General features: G+C 42.2%; 1 protein-coding gene across 2 annotated transcripts in view; it reads right to left on the reverse strand.

Moving 5' to 3' along the window:
* Positions 1 to 24395, reverse strand: part of LOC123367290 (plasminogen-like) — a 61439-nt gene that overhangs the window by 3038 nt on the left and 34006 nt on the right. For both annotated transcript variants that reach the window (XM_045011429.1, XM_045011430.1), the window contains exons 11-18: positions 18360 to 18547; positions 17425 to 17579; positions 14307 to 14400; positions 11524 to 11644; positions 8678 to 8752; positions 4738 to 4878; positions 1690 to 1796; positions 63 to 208 (exon numbers count right to left, since the gene is read on the reverse strand). In XM_045011429.1, the coding sequence (XP_044867364.1) occupies positions 63 to 208; positions 1690 to 1796; positions 4738 to 4878; positions 8678 to 8752; positions 11524 to 11644; positions 14307 to 14400; positions 17425 to 17579; positions 18360 to 18547 (1027 nt within the window). The remainder of the gene's footprint in view (positions 1 to 62; positions 209 to 1689; positions 1797 to 4737; positions 4879 to 8677; positions 8753 to 11523; positions 11645 to 14306; positions 14401 to 17424; positions 17580 to 18359; positions 18548 to 24395) is intronic.

Raw genomic sequence — 24395 nt, forward strand, 5'->3', positions numbered from 1 at the left:
CCAAGTGTCATTTGTCTTGTTTATGCTTAAAGTCAGTTTTGATGTCACCAGTCTTTTCTTACCTGGCAGCTGTCAGTACCACCATCAATATTCCCAGCACAGAGCTCATGGTTTCTAACTTTGCCATTCAGAAATTCGGGGCGATTGCACACTTTATTCTCTATCACAGGGAAGCCAGTTTCTTTAAGTTTACCTTCTCCACCAGTACCTTTGTGAGTGAACAACAAAATAAGTATAAATTTCACAGAAAAAAAACTCCATAGCAGAGGCAGTATGATCCCGTGGATAAGGTGTTAGCCTGGGAATCAGGAAACCTGGCTTCTGTTCCTGGCTCTGCCACTGACTCACTGTGGGCCTGATCCAAAGCCCATTGAAGTCAATGGGAGTCTTTGCCCAAGTCACTTAACTTCTCTGAGCCTCATTTTCCCCATCTATAAAATGGAGATAATACTGATTATTTTCCTTTTGTAAAGTGCTTTGAAATAAATAAATAAAAAGCAGCAGTCAATACTGTATTAGTATTGACACAGATTGTTTAGTATTGATAGGATTTCATTAGGGTGAAATAGTAGCATGGCTGATTCAGCAAAAAAGATGAAGAAATTAGCTTGGATTTATTTTAAGTCTAGCTCAAGTATGTTAAACCTCAGGGTGGGAAAATCTGCAAAGGTCAAAACACCTGGAAGCCAGTGTGATGTTGGGATATGACATTTCAAATATGCATCTACCCACCTGCAAGATGCCACAGAACCCCCCGAGGCCAAAGAAACCCACAGTTGAGAGCAGGAATCTGACAGACAGTTTGCTTGAAACATCATAAAGACATAGGTCCCAACCACTGTGGAGACTGGGAATGCTGAGTACAGACGCGCCTCTCATCTTGAAGAAGATGGGTTTTTAAGAGGAGGGTCTTAAAGTGAGAGTGGTGGCCTGGCAAACAGGTATGTGAAGGACATTTCTTCTGTAGGGGCTAAGATGGAAAAATGTGCAGAGATGGGAGTGGGAATCAAATGGGGGTATTGTCATTATTATGAACCATGTGTACTGGCTAAGGACCAACCAAGAATAGGCCCCAATATGCTAGGCATTGTACACGCACAAAGTAGCTGATAGTCCTGGAACAGCTTGCGGCCTAACCAGACAGGACAGACACAGGATGGGGGAATGGCATCACTGGTGTAACTGAGGGGAGAAAGGGATTGGAATAGGAGGCAATGTTCTAGTCAGGCTGGGCAATGTGGCAGATTTTGAAAGTGTGGACAAGAAGTCACCTTCTGAGTAAGGATTGGAGTCTTTGTGAGAAAGTCATTCAAGACGATGACCTAAGTCAACATCATGCAGTTTACAGTAGGGGCAAGGCTAGAAAAATATCCCTCCTGACTGTGCAGAAACCCAAGCTGGGGCACCAGACAGGAGAATAAAGAGGGAATGGGTTGACAGATTGTTAGGTCTGATTCTCCTCTCGCTTTATACTACTTTTATAAAGGTGTAACTCCATTGATTTCAATGGAGCAATCCTGAATTATGAGAATCAAACTTCGAGAGAGAGGGAGATGGAAAGAATGGCATTGCTCAATGATATTTGCTGTATGGTAAATACTGATGTATATTGATTTGTTTTTTCGAGCACAGAGGGTGCATACATTTGGGGTTTGCATTGATCTTTCAACTGCACTGACTGTGCCTCACCTTTGGTTTCTCCCCAGCCAGTCACATAGCATTCTGCTCTGTTTCCTAACATCACATTTTCTGAAGGCAAACAAGCTGGGAGCACTTCGTTGTTGATCACTGCAGGACTGAAACAAAACAAAATGAAAACCAAATCCACAGCAGCATAGCTTTAGCTGGCTTGTCCCTGATGCCATCTACATTCTGAGGCTCTGGAGGGAGCATTGGTGCAAAATGGGCTTGATTTTCAGAAGTGCTGAGCACCGATCCCCAAAGGAAGCCAAGGAGAGCTGTTGGTGCTCAGCACCTATGTGCAGCCCTACAAGTCTTGAAGTAGAACATTTTTTTTAAGTGAGGTGTTCTCTCCGGCCCAAAACTGCTTTCTCCTTAGGACCCTCCCACAGGGTGGTGCATGTACCGGCAAGGGGAGAAGTGACAAGCAGCTGGAGAGACTTGGCAGATCCTTCTGGAGGGGAAGAAATAACATTAAATAAATCAGAGAATTTGCCAAGCCACAGCGTGACAGATCTGATTTCAGAGATGCCTGCTTGGATGTCTAAGCAGGACCCTGGACAGGGCTTCAGGCAAATGCAAATGTACACAGGCATTTTCAGTGTACCACAAGAGATGCCTGACTATTATTGTATCGGGGCCCAAATGCTCAGCCCATCATTAAATACTCGGATGGGCTGGGCACTGGGTAGTTCCACCAGAGGAAGAAATCCTCCCACCCAGGCCAAGGAGCAGCTATGGAGGCACCCCATGGCCGTTACTGCAGCCCTATCTCACCCCTTCCTCAAGATGGGAGACGATGATAGGAGCCTCAAGGCAGAAGATGCTTCAGCCATACCCTTATTGCTGTTCCACTTCCACCCACCCCTCCTCAGTGGTGCTGCCACTTAGCAGAATTCCAGCCTATGGGGAGTCAGGAAGGCACCCTCTTTTCAATCCCCCAAATTTGTCTCCTCCCTTCCCAAAATAGTGTAACAGAACCACACTGTTTCTGTTGGCAGGGGCCCTCCACATGCATCTGTCACATGCCTAAACATAACCATCTTGAGTCTTAACTGCCCATCTGCTAGCAATGCAACTGGACTGCTCGGGATTCAACCAAGATTCAGGTGCTGGATGCCTGGGGATCCGATTCTTTCCTTGCACCTTGTGCAATCATTTACACCTGTGTGACATGAGCATAACACCCATCTCTTTCATCTTGGAGAGAATATCTTCTGCAGCAGAAAACCACAAAACCTAGCAGGTCTCAGGTCATTTTCCATGCATTGACAAAGAGCCAAGTTTAAATGAATTGCTTCTGACTAACTCAGGGGCCCTGCTTAGACTTCAAATTGTGGCTTGCGTAGGTTGAAAATGGAACAGAGATTTTTCAGGATCAGACCATACCTCTGACTTCTCTCCAAGTTTTGACTCCTAATTTTAGAAATTCTCTATTAGGCAGTGGCAGATTTAGGGTTAGTGGGTCCCTGTGCTCAGCTTCATTTTTGAGGCCCTTCCTTGGGACCCAGCCAAGAAAAAGAACATTCTCTCTTATCTTGCCCCCACACAAACTCCCGTTTTTCAATCTTTTTTCTTCATCCTCTTCCTATAAATAATAGGAAGTAAATGAAAATAAAGTGAGGTACCTTGATTGTTTTTGTAATCTAACTTATTTTTCCACAGACCACGTGAAAATCGCTGAGGGTCTCAGCGGACCACTTGATGATCTTTCCAAATATTGTTTGCACCATTAGCTAACTATTGTAAAGCACTTTGGATTAGAGCACTTCATAAAATTTTTTTTTTAAAAAACTCTTGGGGTGCGGGGTCTGGCCAGGACTTAGGTGCGATAGAGGGCTCAGGGCTGAGGCAGGGGATTGGGGTGTGGAGCACTTACCTGGGACAGCTCCTGTTTAATGTGAGGGGTGCAGGTGGGGATGTGGGGTGTGTGTGCAGGGGTCAGGGCTGGGAGTGTGTAAGGTGGGTGCAGGAGGCAGGGAGGGCAGGGGTGTGGGGAGTTGCAGGAGTCAGGGAGGGAAGAGGGCTGTGTGTGTGTGAGGGGGTGCAGAAGTCAGTTGGGAGTGTGGGGGGTGCAGGAGTCAGGGCAGGGGGCTGGGGAAGTGTGAGGAGGGTGCAAAAGTCAGGGCAGAGGACAGGGTGAGAGAGGGGTGCAGGAGTCAGGGCAGGGGGCATTATTAAACCTCTTGGAATCCTTTTGGAATGTGTTTGACACGTAAGTGTAATTTTGATTTATGTAATACAGAAGTGCAACTTGGAAAATTCTTCCTGCCATACTCCTTTAAAATCTCTTTAGTCAAACCAAGTAATTTAACTATGTTTCATCTTGAGAAAAGAAGCTTGATGGGGGACCTATAACAGTCTTCAAAGATGTTAAAGGCTGTTATAAAGAGGACAGGTTTCAGAGTAGCAGCCGTGTTAGTCTGTATCCGCAAAAAGAACAGGAGTACTTGTGGCACCTTAGAGACTAACACATTTATTTGAGCATAAGCTTTCGTGGGCTACAGTGATCAGTTGTTCTCCCTGTCCATGGAAGATAGGACAAGAAGTGTAATGGGCTTAATCTGCAGCAAGAGAGATTTAGGTTAGATATTAAGAAAAACTTTCTAACTATAAGGGTAGTTAAGCTGTGGAATGGGCTTCCAAGGGATGCTGTGGAAATCCCATCATTGGAGGTTTTTAGGAACAGGTTAGACAAACACCTGGCCAAATGGTCAAGGTTTACTTGGTCCTGCCTCAGTGCAGGAGGCTGGACTAGATGATGTCTCCAAGTCTCTTCCAGTCCAACATTTCTGTGATGGAAACTGGTCTGTTCTGTAGTATTTTCAGTATGCTTATCTGTCATTAATATGTATTCTGCATAGATGTAAACACATTTTTGAAGCTTGTAAGAAATGCTTAGAAATGACTTTATACACTTTGTGGTATGGGTAGCTGCCCACTGTCCATTAACTAGTCACTTCCACACCACGTATTTGTCAAATCTAAATCCAGACAAGGACACTCATGACTTTGGCCTAAAGGGCTTTAGGGGGAAAGCTTTGGCTGAAACGATACCTGCGCATCTTCAGCAAGGCAATGTCTGCCCCACCAGGTTCCTTGAATATTCTCTCAACATCTCGGGTTTGCACAGACGCCTCGTCTGCCCTTTCAGTGTGTAGTCCAAGGAAGATTCTATATGAAGAAGGCCTGGATGACCTGTAAGAGGTGATTGCATATGGTGAGGTTCTATACAGATAATCAAGGCTTGCACCCCTGCTGAGTGGGGAGCAAGTCCTGGAGAACTGTAGTTGATAGGGAGCTGGGACATACTGATGATTTTTGCAAAAATCTAAGCATTAGTTATTTTTTTAAATGTTTAGCTCTTATAGTTATCAAGAAATCCAGAGTCTATAAAGTGATGTCATGTTTTCTTCCTGAAACTGCAGATATACTGCTCCAGTGGCTTTGCTGCTGCTCAGAGCTTTGCCAAGTAGCAACAGTGGACATGTGATCAATTTCACAGCTGCTACTCAAAATCCTATGAGGGAAGGTGTATAGGGGGTACAGTGAAAATGACAATGTTTGACCAAGATACAAGCAGCAACAGAGGCAGGTAGCGGAGCTATTTACTGGGGAGGAAGACCCGAAACAAGGGGTAGACATATGCTCTCCTCCTCTGCCCCAGCAACCAAGAGACTGGGAAAAGGGTAGAAGAGTGTTGACATAAACCCTCCCTATGCAGCAGCAGCCGGTCGGGGGATCACTAGAGTGGTGGAGAGCCCATCTGTTTTTGCAACACCCAGAAAAGTGGGGGAGGGCAGAATGGTGCCCTGGTTAGAATGAGGTGCTAGGAATAGGATGGGGGTAGAGAGAGGAGGAACTCTGGGAACTCTATCAGCAACCAGAGGAAGGTAGGCATGGGAGGGGTGGATGGGATGCACAGATTACTACAGTGATGCGTGTGGTGTTCAAGAGCCTACATAAACAAGGGAGCGACACTTTTATCAGGCATTGATATGAAGGATAGCTCCTTCAGTAAGTTCAGGAGATAGCACCCTGGTATTAATCACAGCATCCTTCCTTTTAACTGAAGCTAGGGTGGTGGGAGTGGATAGGCTTCTCATCAGGGTGTTTTCACTGTTATTCCCACTAAACCTTTCATATTGCACTAAAGCTAGGCGTAGGTAGAGTCCTCTAGCTAGTAGAAAATTTGTCACACTGCACATCCCAGGATATTAAAGGAACTGCCACATGAAATCTCAAGCCCAACAGCAAGGATTTTTAATGTATCTGTAAACTCGGGGGCTGTACCCTATCACTGGAGAATTGCTAATATAGTTCCTATTTTTAAGAAAGGGGAAAAAGTGATCCAGGAAACTACAGGCTCATTAGTTTGACCTCAATTGTATGCACGGTCTTGGAACAAATTTTGAAAGAGAAAATAGTTAAGGACATAATGGTAAAGGGTAATTGGGATAAAGTATAACACGGTCTTACAAAAGGTAGATTTCTTTGAGAAGATAATTGATTTTTTAGACAAAGGATAAGCCCTAGATCTAATCTACTTGGATTTCAGTAAGGCAATTTGATACACTTCCACATGGGAAATTATTAGTTAAACTGGGGAAGATGGAGATTAATATGAGAATTGAAAGGTAGATAAGGAGCTGGCTAAAGGGGAGACTACAACGGATCATACTGAAAGGTGAACTGTCAGGCTGGAGGGAGGGTACTAGTGGAGTTCTTCGGGGACTAATCTTAGTTAACATTTTCATTTATTACCTTGGCACAAAAAGTGGGGATGTGCCAATAAAATTTGCACATGACACAAAGTGTGAAGGTATTGCTAATACAGAGGAGGACCAGAATATCATACAAGAAGATCTGGGGTACCTTATAAACTGGAGTAATAGAAATGGGATGAAATTTAATAGTGCAAAGTGCAAGGTCATGCATTTAGGGACTAACAACAAGAATTTTTGCTATAAGCTGGGGATTTATCAGTTGGAAGCGATAGAGGAGGAGAAAGATCTGGGTGTATTTGTCGATGACTATGAGCCGCCAATGTAATGCGGCCGTGAAAAAAACTAATGCAATACTAGGGTGCATCAGGCGAGGTATTTCCAGTAGAGATAGGAAAGTGCTATTGGCATTATACAATACACTGGTGGGACCCTATCTGTAATATTGTGTTCAGTTCTGGTCTCCCATGGTTAAGAAAGATGAATTCAAACTGGAACAGTGAAGAGAAGGGCTACTAGGATGACCAGAGGACTGGAAACCCTTCCTTATAAAAGGAGACTCAAAGAGCATGGCTTGCTTAGCCTAACCAAACAAAGGCCGGGGGAGGTATGATTGCTCTCTATAAATACATCAGAGGGACAAACACCAGGGAGGAAGAGGAGTTATTTAAGTTAAGTGGCAGTGCTGACACAAGAACAAATGGCTATAAACTGGCCATCAACAAGTTTAGGCTTGAAATCAGAAGAAGGTTTCTAACCATCAGAGGAATGAAGGTCTGGAACAGCCTTCCAAGGGAAGTAGTGGGGGGTGCAAAATCTAATCAGCTTCAAGACTGAACTTGATAAGTTTATAGAAGGGATGGTATGATGAGACTACCTACAATGGCATGTGGCCCATCTGTGATTGCTACTAGCAAAAATCCCCAATGGCCAGAGATGGGGCACTAGATGGGGTGGGCTTTAAGTTACTACTTAGAATTCTTTCCCAGGAGTTTGGTCGGTGGGTTTTGCTGACATGCTCAGCGTTCAACCGATCGCTATATTTGGGGATGGGAAGGAATTTTCCTGCAAGTCAGATTGACAGAGACTCTGGGGGGGTTTCGCCGCCTTCTGCACCATGGGGCACAGGTAGGATGACCAGATATCCCGATTTTATAGGAACAGTCCCAATATTTGGGGCTTTTTCTTATATAGGCACCTATTACCCCACAACCCCATCCCGATTTTTCACACTTGCTATCTGGTCTCCCTAGGCACAGGCCACTTGCTGGTTTAAACTTGAGTAAATGGGGGATTCTCAGTAACTTGAAGTCTTTAAACCATGATTTGAGAACTCAGCCAGAGATTCGGGATCTATTACAAGAGAAGGTGGGTAAGGTTCTGTGGTCTGCAATGTGCAGGAGGTTAGATTAGATTATCACAATGGTCCCGTCTGGCCTTTAGGTCTATGAAATCATATTTTTGGTCATCTCTTTGTATCAGAATCTGAAAAACAAAGCACGTTCTGGTCTCAGCTGGGATTTTTCATCTATAAATGTCATCTACGTGACAGTTTGAATGCAACAATACAACTGCAAATATTCTAAGTATTATAGCTACAGCAACCATGAAGTCAGATGACTAGATACTCTGTTTTGGATGCAGAGTTTTGCTTATTAAGGTCTCTTCACGTATCCCACTAACATTTATTATGACATGAAGCTTTCTTTTCAGCCATCAGTGTGTCAGCTTCACATAGCTGGGTGACTCCTCAAGATAGTTAGTTGCTTTCTTGAGATATCTGAGCACCTCTCTTGCTTATTACACATGCACAAATCAGGGCCTGACTGTGCTGCCCTTACAGATATGAACAGGTACATTATTCAGTAAGGATCCTCACTGTTACCCTATCTCTTTCTATCTGCTCTAACTTGAATGAACTGAGCTTGGGGATGAGAAGTAACAGAGCAGTTAACCACTCTAAGAGCCATCATGTAGGTGCAGCATTGGCTGGTTAAGAACATAAGAATGGCCCTACTGGGTCAGACCAAAGGTCCACCTAGCCCAGTATCCTGTCTTCCAACAGTGGCCAGTTCCAGGTGCCCCAGAGGGAATGAACAGAACAGGTAATCATCAAGTGATCCATCCCCTGTCACTCATTCCCAGCTTCTGGCAAAAACCAGCTTCTGGTTCAGACAGATCAAAGAAACACCTTGCCAGGCACACTTTTTTCCCCTTTGATATTCCTCTCCAGTTGTAAGAAATATCTGCAGCTGGCTACAATAGACACTTACCGCTCTAAGCAGTGTTTGGCGGTAAGAACCCACTGTGGGGCTATCAGAGTGCCACCACAAAAATGCATGTTGAAACTGGAATAGAAAGGAAAGGCATGAGATTAGTTTGAGAATGTGAAGTTAATTCTTCACTATCACAGCAATGCACAGTGAGGACTACTAGTAAACTATCATCTTTGCTTATTCAGGAGCTTTTAGGATTCCCAGATTTTATTCTACAGATCATGAGAAAGTAAATACTGATTTTTATCAAGAGCTGAGGTTTGGTTGGCTCAAAACATGAGAAAAGATAGTTGACACCTATCTTGAATTTTGAAAGATTGTCCCAATTTCAACAGGAGTGTTCTATGTTCAGAAGTATAATCAATATTATGACATATATTAACTAGGGCTATCAAGCGATTAAAAAAATTAATCGCTATTAATTGCGTGATTAAAAAGATTAATTGCACGATTAATCGCATTGTTAAACAATAATGGAATACCATTTATTTAAATATTTTGGATGTTTTCTACATTTTCAAATATATTCATTTCAATTACAACACAGAATACAAAGTGTATAGTGCTCACTTTATATTTATTTTTATTACAAATATTTGCATTGTAAAAAACAAAAGAAATAGTATTGTTCAATTCACCTCATACAAGTATTGCAGTGCAATCTCTTTATCATAAAAGTTGAACCTACAAATGTAGAATTATATACAAAAAAACTGCATTGAAAAATAAAACAATGTAAAACTTTAGCACCTACAACTCCACTCAGTCCTACTTCAGCCAATCGCTCAGACAAACAAACTTGGTTACAATTTGCAGGAGATAATGGTGCCAGCTTCTAGTTTATAGTGTCACCTGAAAGTGAGAACCAGCGTTTGCATGGCACTCTTGTAGCAGGCGTTGCAAGATATTTACGTGCCAGATGCTAAAGATTCATATGTCCCTTCATCTTCAACCACCATTCCATAGAACATGCGTCCATACTCATGATGGGTTCTGCTCGATAACTATCCAAAGCAGAGAAGACCGATGTATGTTCATTTTCATCATCTGAGTCAGATGCCATCAGCGGAAGGTTGATTTTCATATTTGGTGGGTCATGTTCTGTAGTTTCCGCATCTGAGTGTTGCTCTTTGAAGACTTCTGAAAGCATGCTCCACACCTTGTCCCTCTCAGATTTTGGACAGCATTTCTGATTCTTAAATTTTGGGTCGAGTGCTGTAGCTATTTTTAGAAATCTCACATTGGTGTCTTCTTTGCGTTTTGTCAAATCTGTTGTGAAAGTGTTCTTAAAACAAACATATGCTCGGTCATCATCCGAGACTGCTATAACATGCAATATATGCAGAATGCGGGTAAAACAGAGCCGAAGACATACAATTCTCCCCCAAGGAGTTCAGTCACAAATGTAATTAAGCCATTATTTTTTAACGAGCATCATCAGCATGGAAGCATGTCCTCTGGAATGGAGGGCGAAGAATGAAGGGGCATACAAATGTTTAGCATATTTAGAACGTAAATACCTTGCAACGCCAGCTACAAAAATGCCATGTGAATGCCTGTTCTCACTTTCAAGTGACATTGTAAATAAGAAGCAGGCAGCAGTATCTCCTGTAAATGTAAACAGACTTGTTTGTCTTAGCGATTAGCTGAACAAGAAGTAGGACTGAGTGGACTTGTAGGCTCTAACATTTTACATTGTTTTGTTTTTGAGTGCAGTTATGTAAGAAAAAAAAATCTACATTTGCAAGTTGCACTTTCATGATAAAGAGATTGCACTACAGTACTTGTATGAGGTGAAAAATACTGTTTCTTTTATCATTTTTACAGTGCAAATATTTGGAATAAAAATATAAAATGAGCACTGTACACTTTGTATTTTGTGTTGTAATAGAAATCAATATATTTGAAAATGTAGAAACATCTGAAAAAATTTAATAAATTTCAATTGATATTCTATTGTTTAACAGTGTGATTAATTGTGATTAATTCTTTTAATCATGATAATTTTGAGTTAATTGCATGAGTTAACTGTGATTAATTGACAGCCCTAATCTTAACCATTTGGTTTGTGGTGTCCTACTGGACAAATTGCAAAAGCTTGCAACCATGCATAGCTGTGAGTAGGTGACTTGAACTATAGCAGTAGATAGGCATATATAACGGATGCCAAGGTATACAATTTTCATTGCCTTGAGGACAATATTTTTTATGGTGACCAGCAGATTTTTGTGGGCATTTTCATCAGTCCTTTTCTTAGCACTGCTAGATCTCTATAACTAATCACAACCAACATGACACTGAAAATGGAGATTATGGTTTTGATGCAGCTCTGATCAAAGTCAATGGAAGTATTCCATTGGCTGCAATGGAAACAGGACTGGATCCTGTATAAGCAGGGATGACAGAAATCCATCTGTACAAATTTTAAATTGCTAGCTCCACCCCTGGGTCTAAATCCCGATGGCAGAATACAAATAACTCCCGTTGCGTTCAATGGGAATTATTTGTTTCCCATGTCAGTAAAATTAAAGCACATTTTGGACTAGTGGCTCAAATCTGCCCTATGTAAATGTTTAGGACAAAATAGGAGGGGTTCTAGTTAACTAAATTACATTTACTAGCTCGGGGCAATCTTGTCAAGAGGAAAAAAGGTTGTGCAATATATTTTGTTTAAAAGATTTATTTTAGAGGCATTTCAGTTTGGAGGCATTTTTAGGGAGAGATCAAGACTACTCTCCAGAAGACGTCAGCTCCACATACAGAAACATGAAGAGTTAAGTCTTTTCTGTAACGTTGTTACTGAGGTGCTTTGTAAGTTGTAATGCAATGTGGAATAGTTATACCTTGTCCTGAGACTGATTTGCCAGGGCCAAGAGTGTGGATTTGAAACACACCCGCCCACAATCCTTGTAGGGCACAGCTTTGGAGGGGTCTTGGCTTTTCCACACTTATATTCGGGAGGAGCTAAAAAATGAAATGAAGTCAACCTGAAGAATTTTAAAGCAGCTGTTATACCATCCACAATATATTTAAATAAACGGGGAGAGGAAGGTTATCGTTACACCTTCTCTAGCTTGTCACTCTTTATGAAGCGATTACACAGCAAAAACTGCATAAACATTGTTAGGTTATTCTTCCCTGGAACAGTTAATAATGTCTGTGACCAAAATATTGCTTTCAAGATGACAACACATTGATTTACATGGCAAAAAGTTTACAGATGTATCATTTGGATATCAGTGAGTCAGAAACAAAATGGGGCTAAAATTAAAATAAGGGGGGAAAGAACAAAAGAAAAATAAGAAAACACATTCCCCAAATTGCCTCAGTAAGTATCCTTCCATCTCTGACTGAGTACAGCAACCCTAAAAACCATATCTTCTGCCTGCATTTAAACTAATCTGTAGCAATGGTAAATGAAGTTCAGTCACTGTCTCTGTGTTCCCCACCAATGGATAAGTTTTCAGAGCTGTCCCTCTTTAAAAGTGTTAGGGAAATCCAGGGCCATCCTCTCCACAGGGGCCTGATCCAGGGCATAATGGAGGGCACCTTACGGCTGCCTCCCTGGATCACTTGCTACCCTCTCTTCCCACAAGATAAAGTAAAGAACTGAAAATAAAAATAGTTTCTACCCTTCACAGTTTCACCAGTCCTTTCTTTGCAGGAATGGTCAGGCCACAGTAGCTCACTGGGGAGTGCAGTTTACTTCCACTGTCTGCCTGTCACTCAGCTACTCTCTCTAACCTCCTCCTCCAGCCTTTGCAGGTGGGGTGTGGTGAGGCTGCCTGGGCCCAGAACTGCTCTTTAACCTCTTCTTCTCTAGTGTGGAGTTTGTATACCCTACAATAAAGCCAGTGGGGTTGGTTTACAGTTGTGGTGTGTGTATCTTGCAGAGTCCCTTACTCTGCTTACTTGCTCTATTCTGGGGTTTGGTAAGGGATACTCCCAAAGGACAAGCATCATGTGTCCATCTTACAAGAACACCGAGTGGAGAAATTATATACATTCTTGGGGCAGGGATTGTCTCTTTGTTTTATGCTTGTACAGCGCGGAACACAGTGGGCCGTGGCTTCTAGATGCTACTGTAGTACAACCACACAATTAATTAACTGACAGGCAATCCAGCTCCCAGCCATAGGCTGTATTTTTCAAGCCCTTGTGTGTGCATGTTAGGTACAGTGTAAGCACATATTTGCATATACATTATTTTAATTTTAAAAAGGTTTCAGCTAGTTTGGCTATTTTTAGGGAGAGATCTCTCAAACCCACCTCTTCTTAGTTACTGTTTCAAATAACTTGTTTTGAGAAAATGTTTGTGGTCCATGTAATATTTGCCATTACAAGCAAACCAGAGTGCTCATGTTTTTCTGTACTTTTAAAATCCTATTCCAGAGAGCTCAAAAGTTGGAGCTACATCTTGACTTCCATATGCAGTCAGCCCTCCTATTTAATTCAATGAGTCCCAGGGTTTTGATTTGCACACAGTGTCTTGGAAATGAATTATTAACCCTTGCAAAATAAAATCTTTAGAAAGCATGTAGCGGGGATAGTCTCATTTCAGGTCACTGTTGTTGTGGTTATTTATTTGTACTGCAGTATGGCCTACTGGCCATAGGCACTGTACATACATAACAAAATACCAACCCCTACCCCAAATAGCTTACAGTGTAACTGTAAGACACAAGAGAACAGGTGGATACAACAAACGTGGGGGTGGAGAGCACAAGGTAAGAGTGAGGTGATTACGATCAGTGTGGGAAGCAGCAGTCACAGCCCACCGGCTGCCTGCGTTTTGTCAGATGCATGCCTGCAGCTCCTGGTCATGTCTCCCAGAAGCTAGAATATGAGCCTTGCTCTTTACATTCAATACAAAGCTTGGAGTAAAACATGCACCTTCAACCCTTTCCCTTTCTTGACCCCCAAATGCCTTTCCTTGTAAGTAAACAAATTAAGGGGCTTTGCTCTTAAATATTTAGGGCCAGATGCAACCCCCAGCCCCCGTGAAGGGCATTTTGCCAGGGAAGGGCAGAGTTATTTTTATGTCTAGGACTGCTCCCCTCCAGCAGAGGAGCCCAGGGAGATGCACTAAATAAGAGTATCTCTAGGTCAGCCTGGCTCAGCCTTCTCCTTGCTTGTGCCAGTTGACAGAATAGCCGTGAGAGCAACCTGCAGATTTAGGGCCTGATCCAAAACCCACTGAAGCCAATGGGAAGACTCCCATTCAATTCAATGGGCTTTAGATCAGGCCTATACTCTGGGGTGGGGTTTAGTTACAACCGCGAATAAGAACCTCTGTGTAGAGTTTGCCCAAGATGTTTTAATAGTGCCTAGTGATGTGAGGTGCTTCAGTTTTTGGATGACTACCTCCAGCAATGACAAACAGCATATTCTGTAGTGATCAGACAATCTTGTAGAGATTAGACACCACTTTCTTACCTAAACTTTAGCTGATTATGACCAGCAGATGCTGTTGTCAGTTACATGGAGCTATAATTTGAAATATAAAGCTGTTGTTAAAGCCTGTCTTTTCCACTCAGATTAAAAAATAAAATTACCCATCGCAAGTGTCATAAAATATTTTCAAAAGTGTAAATGGGGGAGACAAGACTCTTTAAAGAATAATTACGGCACTCGGTGATTTCACAGTATTCCCAGGCTTTCCTCGGGTCTGTCGTATAGCACCAAGGACCATTAATATCTCCGTCAGGATTCCTGCAATACTGTAATAAATACAGAAATGACAAAACAACCAGTGAAGCCCTGTGCATTAAGAAAGGAATTTAAAAGTTATTGATTTATGCTCTTATAATATAAAACTAAATGTTGGCTTTTTTCCCCCAGACACCATTTCACTGTTTTGTCGATAATCAATTATTCTCATTGCAATAAAATCCTTTGTTCTCTTTTTCTCAAAACTGTTAGATGAATTTAGTGAAATGTCATGAAAGTAAAACTGATACAACTTTCTTCAGCCAGGCAAGCCACAAATAGCAGAGCCAGCCTGAAACTCCAATTGCTCCTATGGACTCAAGGGTACAACAAACATAAGATGGGACTTTCCTACAGCGCTCAGTGTTGACCTAACTCTGTTATCATTGAAGTCAATCACAGTGGTTAAGCCAACGCTAAGCGCCTTTCCAAATCCCACTTTGTTTTCAAGATCTTGAGGAGATGGCAAAGAGCATCTGTTTTGAGGTTTGCAAGGGACCCTGTATGTCATGGGGCCAGGCAGGTATAGTGGAAGCTTCTCTTACATAGCTTGCCAATGTACATCAATCCTAACCTGCATATCAATGCTTAAACACCGCAGTGCTAAGAAATGTCTAAATGTTTCCTCTCCTCTCCACCATTTGTGTCAGTTGTGAGCTGCCCCCTGAAAATCTGCTGAATTCTCTTGTGGGTTTTTTCGTGAATAAACATACCCAATATCATTAGCATATGTTTATTTACACAGGCTTTTTCCTGAGTTAATATTTAGGAAGGAGGGGAGTGCTTTGGATGTGGGGTGGGAGCTAGAGTCTTTTCTATTGGGAAGGTGCTATGGTGTAAGATGTAATTGATTTTATCTGCACTCAGAAATTTATCTCAATGCATTTGAAAAAAGAACTATGTCAAACAGGCTCTCACCCCAAATTCAGCCTACAGCATTAACCAGTTGTGCCACCTAGCCACAGCTTAGGGGCAAATCCATCTCCCTGGGCTCAATCTGAAATGCTGGGCCAGATGCTGGGGATTTGTGCAGGTGGTAGGAAGGGGAATGAATCTTTCTCCAAATACCAAGGAATGACCAGAGCATAGCCCGTGTGATTCCCTCTCTGAGGAATACACGTTTCATATCAAATTAGTGAATTATGTTTGGATGCATCCGTTAACCTTTCCCAAAATCAACCCCCACCCAAATGCAATGGACAGTTCTGATAAATATGCCCTAATTTCAGTTCATGAAAGAAAAGCACTTCTGCAGTAGATTACAAGCATAACAAAAACAAGCAAACAGGGCCTAATCCTGCAAAAGCGTATTCATGCAAGTAGACTTTACTGGTACTTGCAGATCCATTAATGTCAAGGGGTCTATCAAAGCTGCCAAGATTTGGGTTTCTCCAGGTGCAGCATTTCTCATGGATGAATGAGAGTTCAGAATTCCAACTCCAAACGTTCAGAAATCAGGAGAATTTTTTTTAATGCAATTGCTGTCAGTGTTTCTTTTGAGTTCTGAACTTCCCCCGGGGTGTGTGGCAGTTAAAGTGTTGCCAGCTCCCCCACAGGGGCTGTCCATAAATTACATAACACATTAGGGGATGGGTTGGTCCTCAATTGTGCATGTTTGTTTTGCTGTTCCAAGGGGTCATGGGTCTTGAAAAATCACCAAACAGCATGTTACCTAATTTATAGGCAGCCCCAAACGTGCAGAGCACAGCTGGCCCAGCTGCAGGAGCTCTCGCTGGCTGGAATCTAGTCTACACCATTAAGCAGCTTCTTCCCGGACCCCCAACATTCTAACTCTCTACCCCACTAGCCCAGCAATTACTTAGGCACCTCCTAATCCCCACATCTGTTTTGCTGCCACACAGCCCCATATCTGCCCAAAGCCCAATACATTATGCACCCCAGCCCCCCACATCTCCCCCTCGCTGCTCAGAGCACCTCTGTTCTGACTGCAGCTCCACAGGTTCTTCATCCCCCTGTTCCCATATGAGGTGTTGGAGGCTGCAGAGGGGAAGTGGGAGGGAGACAGCAGACGGACCCATTGCTCCCAGGATGGGAGGAGAAGGAGGAGGGAGTAGAGAGGGAGAGAGACTTTTTCTGCCCCCTCCTCCTGTGAAAATGGTGTCAGCTGCTCCCTTTGCCCTATCAGTTTACCTCAAAACTCTCCTCAGCTCCTACGGGGAGGGAGAGCACAGCCTGCTGCAGCCCTGCTCCACTCCAGCAGGCAGGGAAGTGGGGCAGGCCCCCAATCAGAGGGAGTTTATCCCCCAGTGGGGTTTGGGGACTGGAATTTCTCACATCATTGGGAGTCTGGGTCCAGTGGAGGCCAAAACCACATTACTGAGGATGAAATGGAGGAAACTGGCCCCCTGTGTCCCACACACACCCTGCCGCAAGCCATGGCAGGGGTAGGACATGGAACCACACAAAACTCGGCAGCTGTTGGGTGCAAGGGGGAGTGTCAGGGTAGCTGGAGGGGTGCTGACGTAGGCAGGAGTGCTGGTAGTTTTTTTGGCTCCCTAGGCGGTGGAAGGTCCTGCCCCCAAAATGGTGCCCCCAACAGAGGCGGCAGAAGGTTCCACCCCCGAAACACTGAGGATGACTGCAGCGGCTGGATGTTCGGCCATCGCGGTCGCCACCCCCTAAATGTCAGCGCCCTAGGTGACTGCCTAGGTCGCCTAAAGGGTTGTGCTGGCCTTGGGGGTAGGAGGGTGGCTGTGGGGGTGGCTGTGTCCTGGGATGGGCCATAGGTGCTGTCTAGACGGGTGTTTGAGGAGTGTGCTGTGGCTGGAGAAGCCTGGAACCAGTATTATGTCCCCCTCTTCTGTCCCGGCTGCTACTGCAGACTGCTCCTTCCAGCAGGGGAGGCTACCTGCAGATCTGTTCACTTGAATAAGAGTTTTTACATGATCAGGTTCTTAGTTTGTCCTGAGAAAAGTAAATTAAAGTAAGAAGAGTTCTTCAGTGTTCCACAAATATATCAGAGCGGAAAGAGTGACTACTCAACAGCAGGAAGCATTGTCAGAACCGCTGCTTACGTTTTTCTCCAGCCCTGCCCGGGGATGAGTCACTGGCGTGAAATAATCATGGCTGTGAGGTTTCTGCGAACTCCATTCTTGACAAGTCTTGCCACTCGCAGTGGTTGCTATTGTACCACGATAGTCTAGACCGTTGCCAACTACACAGTCTGCAACTAGGAAAGAAAACAAGAGGGTGATTCTTTGCTATGTATCACTGGGCCAAATTCAGAGGTTATGTACTTTTGATACTTACATGCCCTGGGGTGTAGCAGAAAAAGAAACTAGCAGAATGGTATAAGAAAGTATAAGATAGTGTAGGCTAGAATATTGCTGGAGATGGGCAAAATACTGATAATGAAAATGTTGTTTGTTTTTTGTCAAAATGTGTGTTGGAAATTCACAAAATGTGTGAATTTAGAGCAATTTTATGAAATCCCAATTTTATTTCATAAAATATCAGGCTGAATATCTTTTACAATTGAATTAGGAAAACACAATTGAAAAAGCCCCCATTACACCAGTTCCTTGCTTGGTTGGTGTCACTGGGGCACTCTCAGGAGAGTTTCAAAGTTAATAATTAATGAAGATGAATGGGGCAGTTCACACTTCTCTGAGCTCCAGTTTCAGGCTCTCTGAAAACGTATGCAGACATCATGCATCACTTACACTGGGGCCACATCTTGAAGCTTTTCCTGGCAGCCCTGAGTGTTAGAAAATATTTTTGAAAGGAAAGGTTAGATACATCTGACCTCACATGACTCTAGGAGTCAGGGCCTCAGGCATGTGTCTGAAGCACTAATGCATACGGGCTTGATGGTGCAAGTTGTTAAGGGTTGTCTTCAATGGGACTGCTCACATGCTTAAAGTTAAGTACGTACTTAAGCATTTTGATGGATGGAAGCCATATTAAATGCTAAAGGACTTTGACATAATGATTATATTTTGCTGGTTACCTGTTTGGGTGGCTGTCGTTGTACGAAGGGTTGATACGATAGTTGGCCGAGGGGGCTTTGGTAAAGTTAGTTGTGCATTGCTACACCGCCTCAGATTGCAGTATTCCCATCTCACACCGGGGTCAATGGTGTAACACCACGGGGCTCTATCAACATCTGGGTTTCTGCAATAGTTCTCCCTCAAGTCCCTACAAATGTAAATACAGAGTGTTCTTATTCATGCTAAGGCACTGAAAGAGTTTACGGGAACCTCCTACAAAAACAAAGTATGCATGTAGGCACTAAAGAAATTGTATATTGTGATACAGCAGGACCAGGGAGCAGTAGGAGAGTGGTAGAAGGGAAATATATAAGCCCTAGGCTAATTAAGGCATGGTTCCCTGTAGACTAGGGAGGGTTGCTACAGGTTAATTGGAGCACCTGTAGTCAATTAAGGCCCTGTCAGGAACCTAATAAACCCCCCTGCTTCAGGCAGTCAGGGGGTGTGAGGAAGGAGAGAGGACTGGAGTTTGGAGGTGTGTTGCTGAGACTTGAAAGACCAGAGAACTGGAGGAAGGGAGACTCTGCCTCAGGGACAAGGACTGAGGGTAACCCTACCCAAGGGGGAAGAGGGTAAGAAACCTGCAGGGGTTGAGAGGGGCTGAGGCTCAGAGTGAGGAGCAAACTCAGAACCCTCCCCTGCTTCCTTTCTCTACCACCTTCCTGGGCCACTAACAGGGCCCTTGGTGCCCCAGGGGCAAAGGGAGGCATCTTAGCCCCCCCGCCAAGAAAAGCGCAGGACCCACCATACCAACATTGGCCATTTTGTCACAATATATTTATTTAACATATATAGCAGAAATTCTATTGCCATCATGTGAAAAGAAAACATCCTTTATGGCTATTATATCAGCAGAGGGCTGAAGTTCATATTGACATCATAACTGGTAACATGATCCTTTTTTTATGCATGAGGAAACATAAAACAAAATTTGCAGAATTTTAGCCAAAAGCTGTGCCAATATCCTGATTTGCTGAATAATGACTGGTGTCATAATATTATTTTTTAAAAAGTCAAATGTATACAATAGTAGAACAGTATGCAATTATTAAAGCCCTACTTAACTGGCGATATTGTGAAAATTGTGGATTCCATGGTATTAGGCTTCCAACATAATTTTAACAGCAGGAGCCCCACCATGCATGGAGCTGACAACAGGAGCCCTGGCTGCTGCATGCTGCTCTCTGCCCTGGGCCCCCTGCTCTCAGCTCTAGGCAGCTGACAGTGGAAAAATCACGGAAAAGAAACAATGGACTTTATTACCACAAATAATAAGATCCATTATTACTTTTCTGCAATTTTCCATGGCTTGCCTGCAACTCAGCCACAATTTTTTGACAATCATCCTGCAGTTCAAGTAGGGCCTTAGACACTATATATTAATAAATATTCAAACAGATCCAGAACTTTTGGTGGGGGGAGAGGGGGAGGTTACCTTTAGAAATCAAAATGAAGGATTTTTTAAAATAAAAATTAAGAAAATACCAGGTCCTTCCCTCGAAGTTCTTATGGTCTAAGGCCCAGCAAATACTTTTGCATGTGAATAACTTTGTGTAAGAATAGTCCCACTGAATTTATTGGGACAACTCCCATGCATAAGCGTTTGCAGTGTTGGGGCATAAAATAGAGACACTTAAAAGAATATGAAGGAGGACGAAATGGATATGGAAAAGCGGGATGAGGGTTAGATGAAAACAATGTGGGACATATAATATATAGTTTGCTAGTCATATAAATACTGGTATATTTAATCAGAGACTGAGGTGCAGCAAGAGAGGAGAAGCAGATAGTACAGGAATGGAGGACACTGTGGAAAATAAGGCCACAGAAGTGGATATTGAGTAGGTATCTGAAAGTGGAGAAGAGAGATGGGTGGCGCACAGAAGAAAAGGATGTATTTCCAGGCACAGGTAGCAGCATGAAAAATGGCACCAGAGGCCAGACTTGGAGGAGGAGGAGGCAAAATGAGCAACCAGTTGGTCAAAGTGCAGATGACAAGATGGGGTGGAATAGATGAGTTGACATGTAAGCAAGGTTTCAATTTATGTTGAAAGAGACAGGAACTTGAGAAGACAGTAACATGGTTAGAGAGCTGTGACAGGATTATTTAAGCTTCTTTATTTTGGACAGACTAAAGAAGGCAGAAGTGAGTGTTAAGAAGCCCAGTGAGTAGCTATTTACATTGATCTCACCAACCTTCATTCTAATTTATCAATCCAAGATGAGTTTCCTAGTTATTTATTTACTATGCATAACACAGACCAGCATATTTTAGATGCCTATACACAAATGCAGGGAGTATGGGGAATAAACAGAAGAACTGAAGTGTTAGTACATAAAGTAAATTATGACTTAACTGGCAACAGAGATTTTGTGGCACAAGTCCCATGACTGGAATATTTGTACAGAGGGGTATAGCTTGTTCAAGAAGAGAAGCCAAAATAAAAAGGGAGGAGGGGTTGCATTATACATGCATAATATATACACTTGTTCTGGGGTCAAGATGGAAGTAAGAGCCAGACTAATGGAAAGTCTCTGGGTAAAAATAAAAGGGGAAAAATAAGGGTGATGTCATGGTAGGGGTATACTACAGTCTACTGAATCAGGAAGAGGAGGAGGCATTTCTGGAACAAAAAACAGAATTTCCAAAACACAAGAACTGGTATTAATGGGGGACTTTAATTACCCAAGCATCTATTGGAAAAATAATATGGCAGAATACTACATTTTCAGTAAGTTCTTGAAATGTATCAGGGACAACCTTTTATTTCAGAAAGTGGAGGAAGTACCCATGGGAACAGCCATTTTAGATTTGATTCTGACCAACAGGGAGAAATTGATAGTGAATCTGAAAGCAGAAGGCAACTTGGGTGAAAGTGATCATGAAGCAATAGATTTCATGATTATTATAAGGAAGGGAAGGAGCGAGAGAAGCAGAATAAGAACAAGGGACTTTAAAAAAAGCAAACTTTAGCAAACTCAGAGAACTGGTAGGTAATGTCCCAGGGAAGAAAATCTAAAGGCAAAGCTGCCAAACTATCCTGATGAAAAAGAAAGATAGGAAGAATAGCAAGAGGCCAATATGGTTCCATCAGGAGCTCTTTAATGACCTGAAAAATCAAAAAGGAATCCTAGAAAAAGTGGAAACATGACCAAATTTCTAAGGAGGATTACAAAGAATAGCATAAGCATGTAGGGACAAAAATCAGAAAGACTATGGCACCAAATGAGTTATATCTAGCAAGGGACATAAAAGGCAATAAGAAGAGGTTTTCTAAATACATTAGGAACAGGAGAAAGATGAAGAGAAGTGTAGGTGCACTACTTAGTGGGAAAGAGAACCTAATAACTGATGACATCAAGAAAGCTGAAGTATTTAATGTCGATTTTGCTTTAGGCTTCACTAAAAAGATTAACGGTGACCTGCTACACAACACAATTAATATTAACAACAAGGAGCAAGCCAAAATTGGGAAAGAACAGTCTAAAGACTATTTAAATAAGTTAGATGTATTCAAGACAGCAAGGCCTGATGAAATTCATTCTAGTGTACTTCAACAGCTAGCTGAAGCAATCTTGGAACCATTAGCAATTATCTTTGAGAACTCCTGGAGGATGTGTGAGGTCCCAGAGGATTGGAGAGGGGCAAACATACTATTTTTGAAAAGGGGAACAAAAAGGACATAGGATATTATTGACCAGTCAGCCTAACTTTGATACCTAGAAAGATACTGGAAAAAATTATTAAACAATCAGTTTGTCAGCACCTAGCAGATAATAGGGTTATAAAGTACAGTCAGCATGGATTTGTCAAGAACAAATCAGGTCAAATCAAACTAATTACCTTCCTTGATGGGGTTATTAACCTAGTGGATGTGGTGGTCGGGGGGAGCAGTAGATCTGATGTATGATTTTAATAAGTCTTTTGACACAGTCCCATAGGACATTCTCATAAGAAAATTAGGGAAATGAGGTCTAAATAAAATTATTATAAAATGGGTGCTCAACTGGTTGAGAGACTTTATTCAATGAGTAGGTTTGCTACTCAATGGTTTGCTATTAAACTGGGAGAGCATATCTAGCGGGGTCCTACAGGGATCAGTCCTGGTCTGGTACTACACAATATTTTCATTAATGACTTGGATAATGGAGTGGAGAATATGCTTATAAAATCTGCAGACAGCACTAAACTGGGAGGGTTTTACAAGCACTTTGAAGGACAGGATTAGAATTCAAAATGACCTTGACAAATTCTCTAATTTGTCTGAAATCAACAAGATGAAATTCAATAAAAACAAGTGCAAAGTACTTCATTTAGGAAGGAAAAATGCACAACTACAAAATGGGGAATAACTGGCTAGGAGGTAGTACTGCTGAAAAGGTTTGGGGGTGATAGTGGATCACAAATTGAATATGAGACAACAATATGATGTAGTTATAAAAAAGGCTACTATAATATGTGACTGTTCCCAGAGAGTAGTTATCAGTGGTTCACAGGCAAGTTGGAAGAGCATATCAAGTGGGATCCCACAGGAATCAATTCTGGATCCAGTTCCATTCAATATCTTTATCAATTATTTAGATAATGGCATAGAGAGCACTACACTTATAACACTTGTGGACAATACCAAGCTGGGAGGGGTTGCAAGTGCTTTGGAGGACAGGATTAAAATTCAAAATGATCTGGACAAACTGTAGAAATGATCTGAAGCAAATAGGATGAAATTCAATAAGAACAAATGCAAAGTACTCCACTTAGGAAGGAACAATCAGTTGCACATATGCAAAATAGGAAATGACTGCCTAGGAAGGAGTACTGTGGAAAGGGATCTGGGGGCCATAGTGGATCACAAGCTAAATACGAGTCAACAGTGTAACACTTGCAAAAAAAAAATCGTTCTGGGATGTATTAGCAGGAGTGTTATAAGCAAGACACAAGAAGTAATTGTTCTGCTCTACTCCACATTGATTAGACCTCAATTGGAGTATTGTGTCCAGTTCTGGGCACCACATTTCAGGAAAGATGTGGACAAATTGGAGAAAGTCCAGAGAAGAGCAACACAAATTATTAAAAGTTTAGAAAACATGATCTGTGAGGGAAGATTGAAAAAACTGGGTTTGTTTAGTCTGGAGACAAGAAGACTGAGAGGGGACATGATAACAGTTTTCAAGTTCATAAAAAGCTGTTGCAAGGAAGAGGGCAATAAATTGTTCTTCTTAACTGCTGAGGGTAGGACAAGAAGCAATGGGCTTAAATTGTAGCAAGGGAGGTTTAAGTTGAATATAAGGAAAAACTTCTTAACTGTTGGGGTGGTTAAGCACTGTATATAATATTCCCAACCCCCATCTCCTGATTATGACTACAACAGTCACAAAATACATATAACTTAGCAATACTAAATACTATACATATTCCTGACCAGTCTGTATTGCAACATTATTTGTGTCCATAAGAAATTTCCATTTTCTTAGATTCTCCCTGTGTTCTGGAGCAGGTTTAAAGGCAGCTGTCAGATTCTCAAATACATAACACAGTGCATATTTCAATGACCTACAGTGTGGATCTGATGGCAGAATTTGGCCATAAATCTGATTCTTGGAATATTTATGACAACTCTTAATTTCTTTAAGGGCAATTTAAAAAGACACTACACTTACATTTAGCCCAGAATTTAAATGTTGTGAAAACAAGCTTTTTTAAATCTTCGACCAATATAAATGTTTCAATGTTTTAAAAAATAATAATGAAATATGTTATTTTAAATGAAATGCATCCTCTTGCAGTTTTTGAAGCCACTGCAGTATTAAGATGCTGAAAGTGACGCTGGCTTAGCTGATTTTCATTGTCCAAGTGGGAGAAACTAAAACAATTAAAGAGCTAAAATAGCAACAACTGAATTGGATTTTAAAATTCTATCTCTCAAGGCACTCTTAGTAAATTGGTAAAGAAATTTGTTTGCAGTGTGAATTTTAACTTGACAGTGTCCCTTTAAGTG

This window comes from Mauremys mutica, chromosome 3, assembly GCF_020497125.1.
Source record: "Mauremys mutica isolate MM-2020 ecotype Southern chromosome 3, ASM2049712v1, whole genome shotgun sequence".
Classification (NCBI taxonomy): domain Eukaryota; kingdom Metazoa; phylum Chordata; order Testudines; family Geoemydidae; genus Mauremys; species Mauremys mutica.